Source organism: Myxocyprinus asiaticus, chromosome 42 (assembly GCF_019703515.2).
Source record: "Myxocyprinus asiaticus isolate MX2 ecotype Aquarium Trade chromosome 42, UBuf_Myxa_2, whole genome shotgun sequence".
NCBI lineage: Eukaryota > Metazoa > Chordata > Actinopteri > Cypriniformes > Catostomidae > Myxocyprinus > Myxocyprinus asiaticus.
The window spans coordinates 4,774,911-4,798,934 of record NC_059385.1 but is presented as its reverse complement, the minus strand read 5'-3'; the positions used below and the strand labels follow the sequence as shown (position 1 = coordinate 4,798,934).

Sequence of the window (24,024 nt, the reverse complement as noted above, 5' to 3'; positions counted from 1 at the left end):
AGGATAAATAAAAATAGACTCAAATAGATAGCATAGCTCAGGTGATTCTGTCTTGGAAGAATTCGATTAGCAGCATTTGTGTTCGTATTGACATCTGTGACTTTTTATTGCAAAAAAAAAAAAGTATCTTGGCAAATCTGAGCACAGTTCGAGTTGTTGAGTTCTGTTTTGAAACACTAGAGAAGACGCATTTTTGGGGTCTTTTACTCAGGAGAAATCTGAGAGACAGGAGACATAAACAAAAGTCTCAATTTGTTCTCCATTTAATCTCATTGCTGTCTAGGAGAAATTATTGAGATATTAAAATAGTGTTCCTAATTCAGTCTAAGTTCAGCTCAGTTAACAGGATTTGAGGCATAATGTTGATTTCCACAAAAAAAAAAAAAAAAATATTCAACTTAAACCTCCTTAATTAAAAAAAAGCATAAATTGTTGTTACAGTAAAGCACATACAATGGAAGTGAATGGGGCCAGTCCATAAACACTAAAATACACACAATTTCAAAAGTACAGCCACAAGTCGTCAACATTATACATGTTAACATAATTTTAGTGTTAAAAAAATCGCTTATTAACCTTTCCTGTGTAAAGTTATATCCAAATTTACAACTTTGTTGTCATGCCAATGAAACCCTGTAATCCTGGTATTGGATGTAACTTTACACAGATGAGGTTAATAAGTGATTTCATAATACTAAAATTATGTTATAATGTTTACATCTTGTGGCTATACTTTTGAAACATGTATTTTTATGATTTTGGATTTGGCCCCATTCACTTCCATTGTGAGTGCCTTACTGTAACCTCAATGTTTGCTTTTTTTTGGGGTGGGGGGGGGGGGGTGAGTCGAAAATCTAGTTTGTGGAAATCATCATTATGCCACAAATGTTGCTGAATGAGCTTAACTCATACTGAACCAAGAATATTCCTTTAAAGGTGTCTCTTCATTTATTTTTTCGCTCTAAGGTCCACGTGTAAGTAAAAATGCATGTTATTTCTTTGTGCCAACACCAGTCATACTTTGGTTTTATCGGTTTTATATTAGTATGTAAATGTGGGTTTTCATATGTTAATAATTCAGGATTCAGAATGAGTTGGTTCTGCAGCTCAGTTCAAATAAATAATTTTGGCCCAGTAAGTTTGGAGCTCTGAAGCTTACAGTATGATTTTATATTATAGTGATCTCTCTTATCTCAAAAGATCAGTGGAAATTTGGTTCCTCATAATCTGACCCATTTAAAGAGATCTCATTTGTGATCTTCCTTTCCTAGGGAATCTTTTAATGTTATTATATTAGTGAATCAAACAGTGCTGGCCAAATAAAACAGCCTCTGCTTCTAAGAGAACTGGAATATGGCTCTGTATGTTCCAGTTTTGCAACATGTACACACACACACACACACACACACACACATTCACTCTCACTAAATCAGCAGCAAACGCCTACACAGGCTGATTCACACGTCCACCTCCCTCATCTCGCCACACAAATCTTACCGCTGCCAAAAACACACCACACAACACCACTGCAGCGTCTGAGCAGCTCCAGGCGATCTGCCAGTCTTACTTCCCTTTTGCAAATCTTTTTCCTGTCTTAAGCTCAAGTCTCTCTCTTTCACCTCTCTCTATCTCTCCTGACAGCCCTGTCGCTCTCGTAGTTGGTGGTGAGATCATCTCACCCGCGAGAGCTGTTTTTTAAGTGCTGTAGCGTTAGAAACAAGCGAAACAAGTCTCATTACACAGGAAAGCTTCATGTCTGATGTTTCAAAAGATTTATAATCAGTTTGACCGATATGTTTTTACTGATTTTTACACTTTTCTACTTATCGGTTCTTTCATATCGGGTCTACAGTACCATTTGGAGTGTCTCTGAAGAATAGCACCCAACAGTTAGACTTCGTACAATACAAATAAATGTCATGAAACCTCAAGAATATGTCCACGTCATAATTCACCTTAAAATCAATTAAAGAATTTAGAATTTATTTTTTGCTTCAAGGAAATTAAGCCTGTTTTAAGGACAATTAAGAGTTTTTTTTTTTGGATTGTGTTGTACTGTTTTTAATTTAATTTTACTGTTTATTCTGTAAAACAGTAAAAATTACAGTATTACAGTAATGAATCTTATAAGATCCTTCATTCTGGATGCATTATGGTAATGCAATATTGTGTGTGTTAATTGTGTGTGTTAATCACACAGTGGTGCTAAGAATTGGCCCTCTTGTTTATAATGCAAAACATAATTAATTTATTTATTTTATGGGGTGAAATGTGACCTGGACATGTTATCATGAAATTCACCTAAAACTTTGTAGATAAATCCTTTTGCACTTTTTATGGCACATTTTTAGGTCTGTTAAGATTTTTTTGCATTGTGACGTTATTTTCATGGCAATTAAGCACATTTTACCCCTAAATACTCATTACCGTAATGCAAAAAAAAAAAAAAAAAAGCATATTCTCATTACTGTAATGTGGAAAGGTTCTGATATATTATTTAAATTGTAACGTATTTATACATCATGGTAGTATTTGTTGTACTGCCTTTCATTTATGCCAATTTGAATGGAATAAAACAATTGTACTCCTAAATTCGTATTACTGTAATGCAAAAAAAACAAAAAAAACAATCCTCATTCTCATTATACTGTAATGGAAACAAAGTTCTGTATTTATTCATCATGGTACAACCCCAATTCTGAAAAAGTTGGGACAGTATGAAAAATGCTAATTTAAACAAAATGGAGATGGTCAGGACTGCAGGCAGGCCAATCTAGCACCCGCACTCTGTTGTCCTGCTGAAAATTCCGGGATGTCCCTGGAAAAGACGGTGCTGGATGGCAGTACATGCTGCTCCAAAATTTGTACATATCTGTCTGCATTAATGGTGCTCTCAGAGATGTGCAAGTTACCCATGCCAAGGGCACTGACACACCCCTGGCCCATATAGACACTGGCTTTTGGACCTGACGCTGTTAACAGCTTGGATGGTCCTTTTCCTCTTTGGCCTGGAGAACATGACGGCTGTGTTTTTCAAAAACTATTTGAAATGTGGAACAAAAAACACTGTTCCACCGTTCTACTTTCCATCTAAGATGAGACCGAGCCCAGAGAAGTTGGCGGCACTTCTGGACAGTGTTGATGTAGGGCTTCTGCTTTGCATAGTAAAGTCTTAACTTGCATCTGTGGATGCAGCAGTGAGTGGTGTTGACTAACAAAGGCTTACTAAAATTATCCCAAGCTCATGTTCATGATATCCATTACAAATGAATGACGTTTTTTAAGACAGTGACGTCTGAGGGATCAGAGATCACGCACATTCAGAAATGGTTTTCGTCTTGCCCTTTATGCACCGAGATTTGACCAGATTCCTTGAATCTTTTAACTATTTTGTGCACTGTCGAGGGTGAAATGCCCAAAATCCTTCCAATTTGTCTTTGGGGAACATTGTTGTCAAAGTGCTGGATTATTTGCTGAAGCATCTGATGGCAAACTGACAAGTCTCGAATGATCCTTGCTCTTGAAAGACTAGGCTGTTTTTGGAGGCTCCTTATATACTATGACACGATTGCCTTACCTGTTTAACGTCTCTTGTTTTACATTGCCTTGTTATTTTAACTCGTCAAATTGTTATTAGTCTTAAATTGCCTGTCTCAACTTTTTTGGAGTGTGTTGCAATCATCTGATTTGAAATTACTGTACATTTAAAAAAAAATTCACAAGGTAAAACATCATATAATGTGTTGTTGTAGTGCTTTCAATATAGCAAAGGGTGAATATAATTTACAAATCACTCCTTTTTGTTTTAGTAGTATTTTTCATACTGTCCCAACTTTTACGGAATTGGGGTTGTAGTATATGTTGTACTGCCTTTAATTCATGCTAATTTGAAAGACATAAAATCGTTGCATTACAGTACGTTTTGTACTGTAAAACAGTACAAATGACAGAATTACAGTAATGAGAATCTAATAAGATAATTCATAATCATATTCATTCTGGATACAATATGGTAATGCAACATTGTGTTGTGTGTGTGTGTGTGTTTGTTCATTGCCATGAAAACAATATCATAATGCAAAAAGTCATAATGGTTCTTAAAACAGGTCCTCTTTGTCATAATACAAAATATTTTAATTTTATTTTTTTCTTTTGATTTTGGGGTGAAATGTGCAGCTGGACATGTTTTTGTGAGATTCACTCAAAAAAACTCTATGGATAAATCCCCTTTTCACACTTTTATGACAATTTACAAGAGGAATCTATTTCAGTAATGTTTGGTGTCACATTTTGAGATTAATCCCTGAGAAAAATAATCGCAACTGTTAAACTAGTAGCTCTTTGTAATTGCCCTGCATTTCCCGCCTGTGCATGAGAGAATGATGCATTTCTCAGACTAACAATCGCCCCCTGGTGTTTGCATGCAGTCACTGCATCCAGCAGATCCTGGAGGCGGTGCTTCATTGCCATCAATTGGGCGTTGTGCACCGAGATCTCAAGGTGAGTGACAGGTGTTGTTCTGATTCGTCCATTTTTCTGTGGGTGTGTCTTCTGCCTGCTTGCATATTCCTGTTTGTGTGTACGTGTTGATACCCAAACATGTCACATATGCTTTATTATGATTGATATTCAAAAGGGGCGTGGCTTATTATTCAGGATGGGGTGGAGTTTATTTTTGTAGTTGAACTTGTTTGGCATGGGTGCATGGATGTTTATGTCTGCCATAAAATCACTTCAGATTACACTGTTGTTGTTGATTATATGTGGATTTTATGTTTATAATGCCCACAATCAAGATTACACACAAGTAGGTTCGGAACTAGATGCAAAGCTACAAGAAGAGCATCTTTAATATGCTGTCTTATAAAATCTGCCTTATATGTGACATCATCTGAAAAGGAAAGTCGTTTCAGAGACTGAGGAACTGATGAATTGTGCTCAAAACGTGTTTTGCGAAAGTACCTAGGATAAATTATGATTCCATGTTTCGTTTATGAGTCGTTTGTGATATTTCCAAGAATCAGGTTATGAAAATCTCCCCGGATACATCTCCGGGTCATTGAACATTTCGCACCATCCTACGAATTCTCAATCAGAACGCAGCCCGAATCATGGGCCAGGAACGCCGCGGCGCCATCTGAGCTCCACAAATAGTTCGAGCAGATGGCAGCGGTGGTTGAACCAAAGAAGACTGAGAGTTTTCGTCTCTTTGGAGTTCGGCAGCTGTAGATCTGAGATTGATTTAGTCTCAAATACCCATGATGCTCTTTGCTCCTCTGGACTCAATTTCCCACCTGACTTCCACTAGAGAAGCGGGAACATAACCTACTTAAGAACAGCTCAAAGTGCCACTTACACTTTCTGAACGTTGTTATTAATTGTTACACTTAAATGAGAGTAGGTTATGAGACATTAATGTTTTTCTTAAAAACAAAGTGAGCACTTACATTTTTTTAAATGTCATTGCATTACCCTACAGTATATGAAAGCAAGTGGCATCTGCAAACAAATGCTGCCATAGAGCTTTTCTTACAAAAAAGTTCACTCTTAAAAGGATAGTTCACCCAAAAAGGAAATTCTCTCATCATTTACTCACCCTTATTCCTTCCCAAATGTGTGTGACTTACTTTCTTCTGCTGAACACAAATTAGGATTTTTAGAAGAATTTCTGAGCTCTTTTGGTCTAAACAATGCAAGTGAATGGGTACCAAAATTTTGAAGCTCCAAAAATCACACAAAGCAGCATAAAAGTAATCCATAAGACTCCAGTGGTTTAATCCATGTCTTCAGAAGTGATATGATAGGTGTGGATGAGAAACAGATTCATATTTAAGTATTTTTTTTTACTGTAAATTCTCCTCCCTGCTCAGTCAGGCTCCATTTTAACTTTCACTTTCACATTCTTCTTCTTGTGTTTTTGGTGATTCACATTCTTCATGCATACGTCCCCTACTGGGCAGGGAGAAGAATTTCTAGCAAAAAAGGACTTAAATATTGACTTAAGATCTGTTTCTCACCCACACCTATCATATTACTTCAGAAGACATGGATTTAACCACTTTATGTGATTTTTGGAGCATAAAATTTTTTTGCACCCATTAAATTGTATTGTATGGACTTACAGAGCTGAAATATTCTTCTAAAAATCTTAATTTGTGTTCAGCAGAAGAAAGAAAGTCATACACATCTGGGATGGCATGAGGGTGAGTAAATGATGAGAGAATTTTCATTTTTTGCTGAACTATTCCTTTAATACTGTATGTGTGCGTAAATCTTGTATTTAAGATAAAACTAAGCTAATTTCCCTGAAATCTCTTAACACATGTGGGATTGCTGAGACACAACCTGTCAATCAAATCGACTTTGTTAAACTACAGATAATCCAGTCGGGCCTCTGAGGAAGGTGTCGTCAAGAGCATTATGGGGTAGAGTGACAGAGTAGCGGTAAAGATGCTGTTGAGTAGACATGAACAGGAAGTAAAGCTCTCATGAACGTCGGTTCAAATACAGATTTCCAATATACAATATGACACACTCTCAAATCTGAAATTGCTATAATGTTGGGCAAATTACAGGGGACGGCACAGCATATATTTTGGGAGATGATCCTGTTTGTATGCTGGATTTCGCAAGCAGCTGTGGTTGTATGTTATGTGTTAAGTGTTAAAAGGTGACATGTATCAGATTTTGGTAATACGAGTTGCGCCCCTGATCTCCCCCCCAGCCAGAGAACCTGCTCCTGGCCAGTAAATGTAAGAATGCTGCCGTCAAGCTGGCCGACTTTGGACTGGCCATTGAAGTGCAAGGAGACCAGCAGGCCTGGTTTGGTACGTGGTCTCTTTAAGCTCTCTATCAAAAAACTCAATGTTTAATATAAATAAAATATTTTCTTAAACTTGTCTTTTTTCTTGTTTTTCATGAAAAACATCTGAACATCCTTAGAACAAGAAACATTTACCTTAGAAGCAAAATTGTGAAAGATAGTCTAGATAGAATATATCTTAATTTAAGTTTAAGTTAGATTAATTTAAGTTAGTTAGATTTAAATCTATGCTTAAAACAAGAAAAAACAGTCTTAAGATTTTATGCAATTTTGCTCAAATAAATGTATCTTGTTTTTAAGGAATATGTGTGTGTGTGTGTGTGTGTGTGTGTTAATTATAATAATTGTAGAATGTATTAGATAATTTTTTTAAATAAAATTATATACATATATTATATGTATGATATACATACACACACACACACACATATATATATATATATTACTGTACATAAACACACACATATATATATATTACTGTACATACACACACACACATATATATATATATATATATATATTACTGTACATAAACACACACACACACATATATATATTACTGTACATACACACACACACATATATATATATTACTGTACATACACACACACACACATATATATATATATTACTGTACATACACACACACACACACATATATATTACTGTACATACACACACACACATATATATATATATATATATATATATATATATATATATATATATATATATATTGCTTCTCAGGTAAATATATATATATAAATAGATTTTGTATTTAAAATCATTTTATTGGTTAATGACAACAAAATACTGATTGGGATTTTTTATTGTATTTAATAAAAATAAAAAAAAAATCTGTGTTGCTTATTTAAAGGGATATTTCACCTTAAAATCTAAATTCTGTTAGCATTCCGTCACACACCTTTGGTCGCAAACCCATATGACTTTCTAACAAAAAAGGAGATACTTGGCAGAATGTTACATTTTCATCGAATGAAAAGATACAATAAAGGTTAATGGTGACTAAAGCTAACATTCTGCCGAAAATCTCCTTTTGTCTTCCACGTATGAAAGAAAGTCAAACGGGTTTGAAAGCCCAGATAGTTTTCACCAGTATACAGACATCGTTGAGTTGGAAAGATACTGGAAGAGGCATTTTCAGAGGTGAAGTTTTATTTTCTTCTACAGGGTTTGCTGGTACACCAGGTTACCTTTCTCCAGAAGTGTTAAGAAAGGAGGCTTATGGGAAACCTGTGGACATTTGGGCATGTGGTGAGTCAATCTCTCCTCTCCCCGATTCTTCGCATCTATTTCAATCTTCTCGCTCTTCAACACCCCACACATATTCAGACACATCAGCTCTCAGATGTGGAGAGCTCTTCTACTGCAGGTGTTGTCAAGAGGCCGTTGCCAAGTGCTGCTTTCACCAGCTCAGCCACCACTGCCGTGTTCCTCGTCTGCAGTGTTGAGTGATTTTATTACTTTGCAAATTAGCAGGTCCGAAGGCTGGTAGCCTTGAGAAGTCTGATTTATTTTAGTGGATCATTTTGTTTGCACAGTCAGAACCAATCAAAAAAATCTGTTCATAGTGACCATGGCTGTCAAGCTTCAAAAGGACCAATAAACAACATAAAAGCACCAAAAATAGTAGTCTATATGTGCTATATTCCCAATCTGAGGAAATCATAGCTTTGTGGAGGAATAAATGGAATAGGTATTTTAAAATACTGTTTATTACCATGTTTTTCATTAGGTTGTAAAGATTGTGTCAAATGTTTTGTTGTTTATGGTTTGAAAATGCCACCTAACTTTGTTTGACTCCCAAACAAATTCTTTCTTAAAGTCAAGTGATTAACAAAAGCTTTGTGAATCGGTTTCACTAAACAATTCAGTTCAGGACATCAGTAATAATGGCTTGAACATTGAAGCTTTATATAGAATACACTAAAACAATTATTTTCAATTTCATAACAAACTTTCATCAAATTTATTTAAGATATCTTTAATAAAATAAAATTGAAAAATGAAATATTTTAAGTTTCAATTTGATGGAAATTTGTTATGAAATTGAAATTCATAAATCTTAAAAATGGGTAGCTCAGCGAGTATTGACGCTGACTATCACCCCTGGAGTCACGAGTTCAAACCCAGGGTGTGCCGAGTGACTCCAGCCAGGTCTCCTAAGCAACCAAATTGGCCTGGTTGCTAGGGAGGGTAGAGTCACATGGGGTAACCTCCTCATGGTCACGATTAGTGGTTCTCACTCTCAATGGGGCGCGTGGTAAGATGCGTGTGGATCGCGGAGAGTAGCATGAGTCTCCACATGCTGTGAGTCTCCGCGGTGTCATGCACAACGAGTCACGTGATAAGGTGCGTGGATTGACTGTCACAGAAGTGGAGGCAACCGAGACCTGTCCTCCACCACCCGGATTGAGGTGAGTAACCGCACCACCACGAGGATCTACTAAGTAGTGGGAATTGGGTATTCCAAACTGGGGAGAAAAGGGGATAAAAATTAAAATAAATAAAATAATAAATAAAATAGGTTGAATATTTTTTTGAGTGTAGCATAAAATCTAGTAGGGCTGGGCTTTGATACAGATTTACCAATTTGACTCGACTCTGATTCACAAGCTCTCAATTCGATTCCGAATTTGATACGATTTGATTCTGATTCATTTAGTTATATTTCAGTTTTAGTGTCCTTTTGTGTACGTTTTTACTTTTTGCAATTTTTGGCCTCTTAATTGATATCCTGGAAGATTGTTTCTATGGACATTGTGTGCAAGATTTTTCTTTTTTGGATTTACGTCATCATCAGTGTCCCAAATCACTTGCTTACATATGATAGAAATTCTAAAATTAATTAAATTCTAACTTGGTAAATAAATTTAATATTAATAAATAAAAAAACAAAACAAAAAAACAGGGCCCAAACTATGCAACTGCTATTTATTTAACAGATATTATAATCAACACAACCAAAACTGAACTAAACTTTAAAGTAAAAGGCCGATTTATGATTTCAAGAATCGATATCAGGATTGTTAAAATGAAGATCGCGATGAATTGGAAAATCAATTTTTTTTACCTAGCCCTAGTAGAAGTGAAATAATTATAATTTCTTTGCAGGAGTCATCCTATATATTCTTCTGGTGGGGTATCCTCCATTTTGGGATGAAGACCAGCACAAACTCTACCAACAGATCAAAGCCGGGGCTTACGACGTGAGTCCTCACTAGTTTTCGGACTTGTTCTCTGGATCTCGTCTCAGCCTTGTATTATGTAAAAATATATATATATATAAAAAATATCTATTCACGTTTCCTGTAGTTTCCCTCCCCAGAATGGGACACGGTGACACCTGAAGCCAAAAACCTCATTAATCAGATGCTCACCATCAATCCAACCAAGAGAATCACGGCCCAAGAGGCCCTGAAACACCCGTGGGTCTGCGTGAGTATCCCTAAACACTGCACAATACCTACTATACAGAATATATACATACAGTGGGTTTAAAACATATTTGGACTCTTAAGCTACATTTAACAGTGTCTGAATGTCATTGTATAAGATAACAAAATATCAAAGCGAGTGGCATTTGCAAACAAATGCTGCTAGAACTTTTCTCAGAACGAACTTAATTTTTCTGAGCCATTTTTACTCAATGACTTTTAATCATCTGGTTTCAAGGTGAATTTTTATGTGGAAAGTCATTTCAGAGATCGAGCAAGTTGCTATTTTCGATGAAAGATTACAAAGACATGCATTTTCTATAGTCAGTTTTGATTTCATGTTGACTTCAAGACCCTAAACAACATTCAGCAGATCTTCTAGTATGTTTATATGTTAGATGCATGCAGTAAATACTCTGACTTTGAATATTTTGATGTCCTTTTTCCCGCAGCAACGATCCACTGTGGCCTCCATGATGCACAGACAGGAAACAGTCGAGTGCCTGAAGAAGTTTAACGCGAGGAGGAAACTCAAGGTTTTATTGGTTATTTAATGTCTCTTTACAATGCATTTTCTTGTTATGTGTCTGAAACCCATCCGTTTTTTTTCTCTTTATCTCTTTGTCTCTTTTTCATATATAGGGTGCAATTTTGACCACCATGCTGGTGTCACGAAATTTCTCTGGTAAGTTCATTTTAAGTCTGCTGCGTTCCACACACCCAGTGCTCTTATACATACAACAAAAAGAGTACACTTCATTACTGAAATACTGAAAGAATAGTTCACCCAAAAGGAACCTTTATGTCATTCCAAACCTGTATACTGCTATTTTGTCCTGTGGAACACAAAAAATAATTTTTGGAGAATGTTCACGCAGCTCTTTTCCATACTACAACAGCTCATGGTCTCCACATCTATCAAGCTTCAAAAAGGACAAAAAGCACCATTAAAGTAGTCCATAGGACTCTTGCACTTGACTTAAAGACTTAAGTCTTCATTTACTTCATCTCTCATCATTTACTCACCCTCATGCCATCCCATGCCATCCCAGATTTCTGCTGCAGAACACAAACGAAGATTTTTAGAAGAATATCTCAGCTCTGTATGTCCATTTAATGCAAGTGAATGGTGACATAAAGGCAGCATAAACGTAATCAATACAACTCCAGTGGTTTAATCCATGTCATCAGAAGTGATGTAATTGGTTTTGTGTGAGAACAGACCAAAATGTAACTCCTTTTTCCACTATAAATCTTGACATCAGCAGTCTCCTTGGCCATCATGATTTCAAGCTTGATTACACTTCCCATCATCATCTAGCGCTCTGCGCATGCGTCAAACACTAGGAAGTGTAATCGAGCTTAAAATCATGATCGTGCCTAGCGACTTCAATGGCTAAATGTACAGTGAAAAAGGAGTTATATTTTGGTCTGTACTCACCCAAAACCAATTGTATCACTTCTGAAGACATGGATTAAACCACTGGAGCTTTTTGGAGCTTCAAAGTTTTGGTCACCATTCACTTGCATTGTATGGACCTACAGAGCTGAGATATTCTTCTAAAAATCTTAATTTGTGTTCAGCAGAAGAAAGTCATACACATCTGGGATGTGAGTAAATGATGAGAGAATTTCCATTTTTGGGTGAACTATCCCTTTAAATGTTAATCTCAATCTCCTGGCTTGTGCTTTGAAGCTATGGACACTTCCAATTAAGTAATTTCAAAGACACGCAAACAGTACATTGGTTCCTCGTCGACTGTAGAATTTGAGTCGACTGGACACATAAGATGAGGTCGTATCATGACAGACTGATTCAAAGATGAGCAGATCTGTTCTTGGAGGGAAGGAGAATTGTAGATGTGTGTGGCTGCGGCAAACAGCGTGTGATAACTTCCATTTATGATAACATGTTATTTATTTCTGCTGTACTGAAGCATCTGCTCTCTCATACCCAAGCGCACTCACACACACATTCACACACTCGCACTTCAACAGCAGACTGGTGGGCAGATGCAACAGTGTTCTTGTGAAGGAGCATTTTAGATGCTCTCTCTCTCTTTCTCTCTCATTAGCTGTCATCTCTGTCTGCTCTCATTACTGTAATTACCTCATCCTGCAGGGTGCCTCAGTGGTAAAGGAGGCATGGGAGTGTCCGAACGTCACTCCACGTGTTTGCCCTCATGTATCATTCCTGTATTCTTTATTCAGTCTTTTTTTAAAGGAATTGCTCACCCAAGATGAAAATTCTGTCATCATTTACTCTTGCTCACAATGGCTTGTGTGTTCATACAAAAACTTGCATTGTTTTTAGCACCAAACAATGCCAGTTCTCTCTTCAACACTCATGCCACTGTGAACAAGTTTCTCTCATACACACGCAACAGATGTCTTAGATTTTCACTGAAATACTACTAAAACCTATCATATTCCTTCAGAAGTCTTGGAATATGATGCACAAGTCGCATGGTCTACCTTTATGCTACTTGTGGGTCCTTTTTTCAGCTTTAAAGTGCTATCAACTGCCATTGTATTGAAAACCATGTACCACGCACCATGATATTCATTAGAACATGTACATTTGTGTTTCAAATAAGAAATAAAGTCCTACGAGTTTGGAACAACATGAAGGTAAGTAAATTATGACAGAATTTTCCTGTTTGGCTAAACTATTCCTTTAAAGGAGATTCTGTATATTCTATCCGTTTTTAGCATTTCCCATTGAATTCCACTTTTAATGCTAGTCAAGGTTTTAGGTCATAATTTAGTATTTCATGGCCATTTTCCACCCTCTCTCTGACTCTTAGCGTTAAACAGGCTGTTTTTGCTACTTTACATTTAAAACTTTTACGTGTAAAAACATCCTCTGTTACGATTGGCTAACCTCTTTGCACTTATAAGTAATGCCCTAGCTTGGTTGCTCAATAATGAATAGCTGCTGGTATGGAAACTTGAGCTGTTATATATTAATGGGAAGCATGCTAAAACCATGAGACCATACCATGAGGTTTTCAGAATTAAATTGTTTTTTTTTTTTGCATCTTAGTTTTTATAAACAGCATGAGTGGACTGTGGAGGGAGCTTTGTTTTCTATTTCAAAAGCAGTTCAATCTAATTAAGAGTATTTTACCGTGAATTTGTGTTTGATGTATTTTTATGCTTAACAGAGTATCTTGTTATCTTAGCGACATGCTATCATTAAACTCTGTTGTAATCCATTGAGTGTTGCATCGAGCCCCTTAAGGGACAGGGAGGGAATTTATTTTCTGAAAGTAGTTTGCGTTCCCTCACAATTATTTTGAGTTCCCTCACAGTAGATTTATTATGAAAGTTAACCATGGTTTTACTACAGTAACCTTAGTTCAGCTATGGTATTTGTTGTTAAATCACACTAACCATAACATTTACCATGGTTTTACGATAGTAACCTTATTTTAATCATGCTATTTGTACTAAAACCATAAAAATGATAAAGGAAAAGTAAAGCTATGTTAATAGAAATTTGAATAATTCTGCCAAAAAACAATGTTACAACAGTCATGGTTACTGCAAGTGTACTATAGTGAAACCATGGTTAGTTTTGGTAAGGGCATGTTTTTTTATATTTTTGAGTTTTTTTTTTTGGTAGGAACCACAGTTTTAAAAATCATGGTACTTGTACCACAAATTAGCCATGGTGGTACTGTAGAAAAACTGTAGTAACCATGATTTTTGGCAGAATGATTATAATTTTAATTTCCAATAGTTCTGGTTCTCCTTTTTATTACTATGGGTTTATGACAAATATGGCTAAAATATGGTTACTGTAGTGACACAATGGTAAATTTTGTGTTTACAGTTTTAGTACAAATACCATAGTTGAACAATGGTTCACCCAAAAATGAAAATTCTGTCATCATTTACTCAACCTCATATCGTTTGGAACACAAAAAGACAAAAAGACTCCGCGGTCTGTCTTTTCAATACAATGGCAGTGGATAGTGATTCATTTAAGGGACCCTAAATTATCATAAAAATAGTTCATTAAGACTCATGCGTCATATTCCAAGGCTTCCGAAGGCCTAGGATTTGACATTTTGGTGAAAAACAACCCGAAATGTGAGTCATTTTCCATACGGATTTGGAACAACATGAGGGTGAGTTAATTATGACAGAATTTTAACTTTTAGGTGAACTAGCCCTTTAACATCAAGTCAGATTCTTTTAGATTTTTTGTTCTATTCTATTGAAGTTCAACCCCCTTCTGTCTGTCTCTGATTGTTTCTTGATTCTAGCCCTAAATAAAGGTTTCGCTGTGCTGGTGTATTCCCTGCTGATAGAGAAGAGAGGCTCCCAGAGGAGAGCTTGACAAGAAAATGTGCTTTTCCTTTATTTTAGTGTGACAGGGGAAGCCTTATTATCGAAGGGCGCCCTCAGAACCCGTCTCTGGTTGCAGACAAAAGTGTGTGTTCCGGCAAACTCTCTCCTTGCTAACACACTTTTCTTCTTCCTCTCTGCCTTCTCATTTCTCTCTCTCAGTGACGAATCCACTAAATGGTTGCACCACTTTTACGCACTTCATTTCAGCACAAAACTTACATCTTAACCAGTAACTATTAGGGAAAATTCAGCCAGAAATGGAAATACTCACATTTCATTCTTAGTGAATTCCCCCCTCAATGTCTATGACATGATTGGCATATGTGTGTGTCTGTGTGTGTATGACAGTGGGCAGGCAGACAACAGCACCCGCCACCGTCTCCGCAGCCATCGCCGCAGCCGCCGCGGCCGGTACCACCACCAGTCTGGTGGAACAAGGTAGCCCCGCCCCTTCACTTCACATTGGAGCTCGCATCCCATCATCCGTACATCTTCTCCACTTATCTCTCTCCCATACGTCATGATTCATGTTCAGCATGGAGCTTGGAGCATGCCACGGTTACAGCACTCTCAATCTCTGCATTGTGGACGGCGTTGGCTAATTTTAAGCTATCTCTTTCTTCATTTTCCATTTCTCTTCCTTCCCATCTAAACCTCTTTTGCAGTCACCATAAGTCACAAAACTTCTCTCCTTTTGACCCCATATACACCTGGTGTTAAGATGCATCTCGGCCAATCCGATCACATGTGGTCAAGCAAGACACATCGCTGTTTACACCTGGTTGCTTAAATGCATCTCCTGTGAACACTTGTGATCGATTTCATGATGACATACATCAGTCATTATATCAGTGTTACTGCATGATAATAAACAGCAAAAAAGTCATAAAAGACAAAGAAAGCGCTAATAAAACCGGTGTGCTGTTTCTCCCAAATGCAGTTGAAATTTAATCTAAGCACAAACGCAACATTTCAAGCAGAATTCTCTATTATTTATTATTCATTATTATTCAGTTATACTTCAGGTGTTCGTGTTTCTCATCTGTGTCCCTGCATGTTGAAATCAGACACACTGAAGAGGATCGCTGAAGGTCTCATGCTGTTTTATGTATTTGATTTTTCCAATTTTCCGACCAGATGGTTATGTGCTTTTTTAAACTCTTGTTTTAACGCAGCGGTTGATTGACAGGCGAGGGGTGATGCTTCACTGCTGTCCACCTCAAATGTGATGTGGTCAAATGCTTTTTTGACCACCTTCGTATGTGGTTTTTCTCATCCGATCCAAAAAAAGATTTTCCACCCCGTTTACACCTGTATTTAATGCTGACCACTTGTGATCAAATCATCAAAACGCATCTTAATACCAGGTGTAAACGTAGCCTTTCTCTCCCCTGCTGGAAAAAATTGGTCATACCAGTTTAAGGTGGTCAAGCTGATTTTTGGAACACGGTAGCTGGTTGCTTGCTGGTCCTAGGTGGTCTACCTGTTCTTACCACCTTGACCAAGAGGGTCTACCAGGACAGTCTTGCCCTCACCGGCCATTAGCTTGGACCAGCTAATGACCCTAAATGAAAAGCTTTGGCCCAGATTACACCTGGGATTAAGATGCGTTATGGGCAATCTGATCACAAGTGGTCAGGTGAGACACATCGCTGTTTACACCTGGTCGCTTAAATGCATCTCCTGTGACCACTTGTGTTCGAGGGGAGGGTCTCTGATTTCATGGCGACATACATCAGTCACTACGTTAGTGTATTACTGCATGATAATAAAGTGTAAAAGAAGAAAAAGAAAGCGCAGAATTTTTTTTTCTATTCTCTGCTATTCTCTACAGAATTCTGTAATTTTAGAATAGTACCTGTATTAACTAAGCTTCAGATGTGCGTGCTTCTCATCTGTGTTGATGCATGTTGATATCAGGCACACTGAATTTCTGTTAAGTTCTTGTGCATGTATATGTATTTGCTTTCTTATTTTTTTATTTTCCAATCAGACAGTAATTTCCTTTCAAAACTGAATGGAAATGTTTTAGCGCAGTGGTTGATTGACGGGTGAGTAGGTGGTACAACGAGCCCAATGTGGTCACAAGCGTTTTCAACCACTTTCGATCACCTCCAAAGGTGGTTGATATGGACAAAATCTCAAAACGTTTCTGAACCCATTTACACCTGTCTTTAGCGTCATCCCGTTTCAAACGGATCGCCCAATACGGATCTTAATACCAGATGTAAACGGGGCCTTTGACTGTCAGCATGAAGCCTGGTCCACTCTTTGGGCCCTATTTTAAGAGCGCTAACGCTAAGCGATATGTCATACACGCAAAGTCAGTGTGCATGGCCATGAAGCTATTTTCGTGCAAGCATGCGCTAAGTCTAGGCGCAAGTGGGTTTGGTAAAATTGCGTGCACAAAGCGCTAATGGGCTGGGTCAAGTGCAATTTCATTCTGAGGTTCTTCTTCAGTTGTTGAACCATCTGTGTCCTATTAGTCCATTCTATGGGTGTAATGGTTCACTTATCTCACGATTCGGTTCGGTTCACGATACTGAACTCACAGTTCAGTTTACGATTCTTTAAACTAAGCCTGAATCAAGAAAAGTTAAGATTGAAAGTTGAAAGCACTGTTATTAAAAGTGCTATATGCTCCATTAGAGATGTACTGGGATTAAAAATCAGACCAGAACAGAGCAATGGTGACAGTGACACCAAATGGAAATATTAGCTAATAATTCTGCTTACTGAAAATATAGAATTAAGTTAGATACATATGCTGCTAACACACTGTCACTGATTACATACATTTAAATATTTTAAATTAAAGCTATATTTAAAAAAAAAATAATGTTGTCTCTGATTACATCTAAATATCCTTTTCAAAAATATATATTTAATGGAAGTTCATGCTTATCCAGTTAAATAATGTCCATTCTTAAAACCCTACTGAAATGTACTAATGAAATCAAATCAGACATGACATTTGACATAGCATAGCGTTTTATACATATTCAGCATTATATATAGTAGATTAATATGGCACTATCATTAAACCTCTGTAAACTTTAATTTTCTCTTGTGCAGTCAGAGCAGATCACTCTCGCGCATCAGACGGACATCAGATCCCTCCTGCCTAAAAAGGCGCTTCTCTCCCGCTCTCTGTATTACATTTGCTTACATGATTTCACTTTCATTTCTCACAGATTCAGCTAGTAATAGCATTTTAAAGCTCATTGTGTGCATGAAGTGATTTCCATGTGAATGACCACATTACGTATGCGTAGGACATCGCGCTAATTGGATATAGACACTTGTAAAAGAATCAAATATGTATATTTTTGAACCATAATGTATTGTGCCACGATACACCGTTACACCCATAGTCCATTCCTTGTCAAATACCAGCGATATAAACAAAGACAAATAACTTTATTACCGCCTGCTGGTGGAATCCAAATTGAAATGCAGGAACTGAGTTTAAGTAGACTTTGCACTGAAAACAGACATGCTCCTGAAATGTCTTGGCACAATGACCTATTTATCAGGAAATGAGCAAGTAGCACTTTGCGGCACTTCATTGACATAAAATACACCCACAGTTTGCACGCATACACCCACAGATAGCGCAAATGCACTCCCACCCATGGCCAATTTTGCTTTGCGCTGGCACGAAAATTGTATTTAGAATTAGACGCATGGTCGCTGCACCTAGCACGGTTACATAAGCATCTAATTAGATAGAATAAGACTGTAAAGCGAACATCCACAGTTCGCTTTGTTTTCAATGACGTTTAGGTGCGAGTATATCAGAAACCAATGATAGCACAATAACATATTGTTTACTTGCTACTAAGTGCCTCAAAGAAAACTCTAAATATCTGTCAAAGATTTTATGCCACTAACCCTGCAACTTTGGCAAATCCAGTCACTATTTCTTTTTCTAACTTTTCTGGTGGGCTGATAAAAACCAGGGCACCCTGATTCCCGAAAATTGCATAAAGGCAGCCAGTCAGATTGAAATGGGCGATTTCAACCGATTTGACAATATGTTGTGGAATATGCACCATTTTAAAGACATCCCAGAGGCTGAGGATGTAAAACCAGCTACCATCATACGCTGGTTTAAGCTGGATTTTCCAGCAGTGTCCCTCTATCTCTACCTCTCTTTCTCTTTCTATCTACCTCTTCCTCTCTTTTCTTCTTCATCCTCTCCTTATATTCATTTCTGCGTTCATCACACATTACCCACTCACTCTCTCTCTCCTCTACTCATCTGTTTGCTCCATCCATCCACAGATACAGTATATCATTCATCGGTTGTGTTCTGTCTCTCCTTCTCTGTCTTTCTTCCCTTGGCTTTCTGATTTTAGGTCATTCTTCTCTCTCTCTGTCTTGCCTGCTTACCGGTGACTGAATGTTGCATGAGAGCACACACATGTCATGTGATGCAGGAGAACGTGGCCTGATCTGATCTGACTGCATGTGTCTTAAAGTGTTCAGGAAAGGGGGTTTAATGTCCTTTAATTATTAAGCACCTAATTCTAGGGTCATTCATCTAGTGTGAACACGCCATAAATGTATAAATTGTGCTTAATTGTGTATAAATTGTCTGTTAGAAGCAAAATATAGTACTTTGTTCAGAAGAATTGTGTCATTAATGTGTGTGTAATTTGAAAAGATTTGTTTGGTGGTAATCATTTTAACACAGTTGCATGTTTTGAATTTAGTTTGGTTGAACTGCATGGTTTTTACCTATAGACCATTTCAAGAATGTAAAAAAAACCCTGTTGAATTAGAACGGTCCAAACGTATTTCCAGATCCTTTTAACAAAGTCTCTTTTTCAAGGTAAGTCAGTCCACCCGGTTGCCATTTTTGAAATGCTCTTGGGCAGTGTGGGCAAGTATTTTTCTATGTAAACAAGCATCATGACAGTGCAGCTCCTGTCTGCTTGAATTGGGAAAGACCGAAATCTACAAAATGGTTGGTCAAGATTATGATAAAAGAGCAAATATCAAATAAGCCATAAAATGTTATTGGTCCGAGGCGCATGGGACACTGGCTTCACTCGAGCGGCCCGGCCGCAATGCGTGCTCCAATCAATGGTGTCGCATCTAACTCGCGCAGGGGTTCCGGGGTACGGGTCCGGCGACACATCTAACTCACACCGGACCCTCTCTGCTCCGTTCCTGGACCCGCAAAGACGCCAGCAGGTATAGATCGGTCTCCCGAGGAGAGGTCCGCTCGGCGTTTAAAGGCAGCAGTGATGAGGCTGTATTTTTTTATGTTGACCGTTCTCCCATTCGTTTTAATAGAAGTGGCCAGTCTCTGCTAAATAGTCTCTGTTTTGACAAGCAGGAAATATTCACGGAACTGTGATGTCGCTTGACGTCACCAACAAACAGTCCTTGAAATGGTCAATAGTGCAACTCTTCCCAATTTTAAAGTACTTCCCAGTGTAAATTGTTTCATTTGTATCTTTTTTTTTTTTTAATCTCTTCTCCCACAGATACCCACCTCAGTGAAAACCTCTTTACAGCATTTTGTCTTTGTGTTTGTTGTTTTTGGTGAATCAAGTTTGTTACACCCCCTAGGTGTCTCTACAATGATGCCATGGAGAAATGGAATTGAAACATTAATGTGACATGCCATAGACAAAAACCAGAAGATAAAACCAAAGTCTTTTGTCTTATATGCAAGTTAAGTTTGAAATCACAAAACTTGCACACATTTGAACCCCCTACCCTTGTCCTCCAGATGAACCTCCGGTTATCTCTCTCTCTCTCTGAATCTGTTCTTTCTTGATCTCTCCCTCTCTCCATTCCTCTCTGCCTCTAAAATTTGTGTCAAGGTAAGATTCTCTCTCTTCTCTCTTTCTAGCCCCCTTCACGCAACACCTTCTCTATATCTGCACGGATTATAAGTCAAAAGGTTTAAGTGCTGTAGAAATGTAGAATATCTCTTATGTTGTCATGGCAGTGCAGATGTGAACAATTCAAAGATCAAATCGGATTTGCAGATGGCTCAGTTTCATTTGATTTAATTTAAGTATAGTAGGAATCTGCAGCTGGCATCTTTAAAGCTCTTTATTCACTTTGACAATGCTTCAACATGCTCACTTGTGAGGACAATGTAGCGTTTCACAGTAACAGGTGCTTGCTTCCTCATGAACTGAGCATCTCAGCATATCACACTTTTACTGCAGTGTTTGTTTGTGGATTTACTTCACTGTACTTTGGGGACATCTGGGGATGTCCTCAAAGATAAAAAGAAGTTCATACTGAAAAAGACACCAGCATCAGATGTTGTGTTTTGGATGCTGGTGTCTCCACCTATCTTCTTCAATAGTTAAATGGACAGTTCACCCTCATGTCATTCTTAACCCTTTCATATGGATTCCTTTCTTCTGTAGAACACAAAAATGGATGTTAGGCAGAATGTCAGCCTCAGTCGCTATTCAGTTTTATTATATGGGGAAAAAGATGCAGGTTTGGAATGACATTAGGCCAAATAAATGATGGCAGAATTTTCATTTTTGGGTGAACTATCCCTTTAACCAGCAAGACTTCCATGGTCAATCTCATGGCTTAAATTTTTCTTACTCCACTGGCAAATAGATTTATATGAAAACAAGACTTTATATTTTGCTTCTCATTTGTCCTGTTTTAAGGATTTTTTTGATATTATTACTGGAAAACAAGTCAAAAATACTGAGTAAGAAAGTTATTTTTTGCACTGCACAAAGATAGTGAAACTTGAAATCACCTACACTGCAAAAAAGCATTTTCTTACTGAGTATTTTTGTCTTATTTTCTATCCTTAAAACTGCTTGAGAAGAAGAATGGCATAAGAAATTAAAACTTGTTTTCAGAGAAATCTAATAACATTTAGTGTGGTTTATGCTTAAAACAAGAAAAAAGAAAAACAAATATTTGCCAATGGGGTAAGAAAAATAAACTTGTTTTCCCTTTAATTTAAAAAATGTTCTTACCCCATTTGCAAAAGTATTTTTTCATTGTATAAGCATAAACATTAGTACATTTTGTTAGGTTTCTCTGAAAACAAGACAAAATATCTTATGTCATTTTGCTTCTCAAGTACAATTATATTGTTTTAAGAAAGTTTACATTTTCCCAGATTTCCCCAGGAAAACAAGACAAAAATACTTGTTAGGAAATTATTTTTTTGCAGTGTACATGGTGAGCGCCAGCCAATGGTTCTTTATTTGGGTGGAAAACGGCATAATAAACATCCCAAAGAATGTTTTTATGAAAATCAAAGAATGCAAAAAGATTTACATGATGGTTAGGTTTATTTTGGCTGTAGAAAATATCATTAGCTTTGTATAAAACAATAGAAGTCAATGGAAAGTCCCCACTGTGATTAAAAAACAAGAGTCTATGTGCATCTATGCATATAGACACATCTGCATGCACTAAGGCTGTCCCTAACCCCTCACTCCTGTATGGGATTCTAAAGAATTCTGCTCAGCCGCATTGTATGCATCCTTATACACACAACACACTTTTGTGTGTGATGTGTGTGTGTACAGTGCGTGCATTCCACATGTAGTGTTTTAAACGGCTTTAATCCTCTAAATGTGGGACGGGGGGATTTGCCTGGCTATGGGACATGTTTGGAGAGCACCATAAGCGCACGGTAATATTGACTGGTGCTCTGGTCCGAGTATGCTGATGTTTACCCTTCCTCTCTCCTTGTCTACAGCAGCCAAGAGTCTGCTCAACAAGAAAGCCGATGTCAAGGTAAGACCTCCTCCTCCATACCTCTCCTTCCTTCTTTTTTATTCCTTTTTCTATCCTTGTTTGACTTTTGTAAACAGTATTTTTTGTCTGGTTTTCCAGTAAAAATATCTAAACATCCTTAAAATGAGATAAACTTACTTGAGAAAAATTACAGAGAATAGATCTTGAATTAAGTTTATTTTTCTTATCACCACTGTCATATTGTTCAAGATATGTTCTCTGAAGTCTTAATATCTAAAGCAATTTTGCTTCTTAAGTACATTTATCTTGTTTTATGTACACTGGCGGCCAAAAGTTTGGAAGAATGTACAGATTTTGCTGTTTCGGAAGGAAGTTAATACTTTAATTCACCAAAGTGGCATTCAACTGATCACAAAGTATAGTCAGAACATTACTGATGTAAAAAACAGCACCATCACTATTTGAAAAATGTCATTTTTGATCAAATCTAGACAGCAGCCATCACTCCAACACCTTATCCTTGAGTAATCATGATAAATTGATCATTTGGTACTAGAAAATCACTTGCCATTATATCAAACACAGCTGAAAGCTATTTGGTTCATTAAATGAAGCTTAACATTGTCTTTGTGTTTGTTTTTGAGTTGCCACAGTATGCAATAGACTGGCATGTCTTAAGGTCAATATTAGGTCAAAAATGGCAAAAAAGAAACAGCGTTCTCTAGAAACTCATCAGTCAATCATTGTTTTGAGGAATGAAGGCTATACAATGCTTGAAATTGCCAAAAAACTGAAGATTTCATACAAAGGTGTACACTGCAGTCTTCAAAGACAAAGGACAACTGACTCTAACAAGGACAGAAAGAGATGTGGAAGACCAGATGTACAACTAAACAAGAGGATAAGTACATCAGAGTCTCTAGTTTGAGAAATAGACACCTCACATGTCCTCAGCTGACAGCTTCATTGAATTCTACCCGCTCAACACCAGTTTAATGTACAACAGTAAAGAGAAGACTCAGGGGTGCAGGCCTTATGGGAAGAATTGCACAGAAAAAGCCACTTTTGAAACAGAAAAACAAAAAGAAAAGGTTCGAGTGGGCAAAGAAACACAGACATTGGACAACAGATAATTGGAAAAGAGTGTTATGGATCTTAACCCCATTGAGCTTTTGTGGGATCAGCTAGACTGTAAGGTGTGTGAGAAGTGCCCGACAAGACAGCCACATCTATGGCAAGTGCTACAGGAAGTGTGGGGTGAAATGTCACCTGAGTATCTGGACAAACTGACAGCTAGAATAACAAGGATCTGCAAAGCTGTCATTGCTGCACATGGAGGATTTTTTGATGAGAACTCTTTGAAGTAGTTTAAGAAGTTCTGTAAAAAAAAAAAAATTCAGATTGTATTAGTAATTTTTCACGTTATTATTAATGTCCTGACTATACATTGTGATCAGTTGAATGCTACTTTGGTGAAAAAAGTACAAATTTCTTTCCAAATGAGCAAAATCTGTACATTATTCCAAACTTTTGGCTGCCAGTGTGTTTGGATATGTTCAGGATGTTTACTGGAGAACAAGACAAAAATACTTATTAGGAAAATTATGTTTGCAATGCTTGCCTAGCTCAGTTTCCTGCAGAGCAGGCATTCCTGAAAGTTACTTTTCTTTT

The 24,024-nt window shown here is 37.3% G+C and overlaps 1 protein-coding gene across 15 annotated transcripts in view; it reads left to right on the top strand.

The window, feature by feature from the left end:
* Positions 1-24,024, top strand: part of LOC127432576 (calcium/calmodulin-dependent protein kinase type II subunit beta-like) — an 84,019-nt gene that overhangs the window by 26,622 nt on the left and 33,373 nt on the right. For 5 of the 15 annotated variants that reach the window (XM_051683848.1, XM_051683835.1, XM_051683846.1 and 2 more), the window contains exons 6-13: positions 4,428-4,500; positions 6,725-6,827; positions 8,015-8,098; positions 9,959-10,053; positions 10,160-10,282; positions 10,734-10,817; positions 10,924-10,966; positions 22,355-22,392. In XM_051683848.1, the coding sequence (XP_051539808.1) occupies positions 4,428-4,500; positions 6,725-6,827; positions 8,015-8,098; positions 9,959-10,053; positions 10,160-10,282; positions 10,734-10,817; positions 10,924-10,966; positions 22,355-22,392 (643 nt within the window). Of the gene's footprint in view, positions 1-4,427; positions 4,501-6,724; positions 6,828-8,014; positions 8,099-9,958; positions 10,054-10,159; positions 10,283-10,733; positions 10,818-10,923; positions 10,967-14,988; positions 15,079-22,354; positions 22,393-24,024 lie in introns of all 15 variants that reach the window. The other 10 variants (XM_051683845.1, XM_051683839.1, XM_051683834.1 and 7 more) reach the window with 6 other exon arrangements.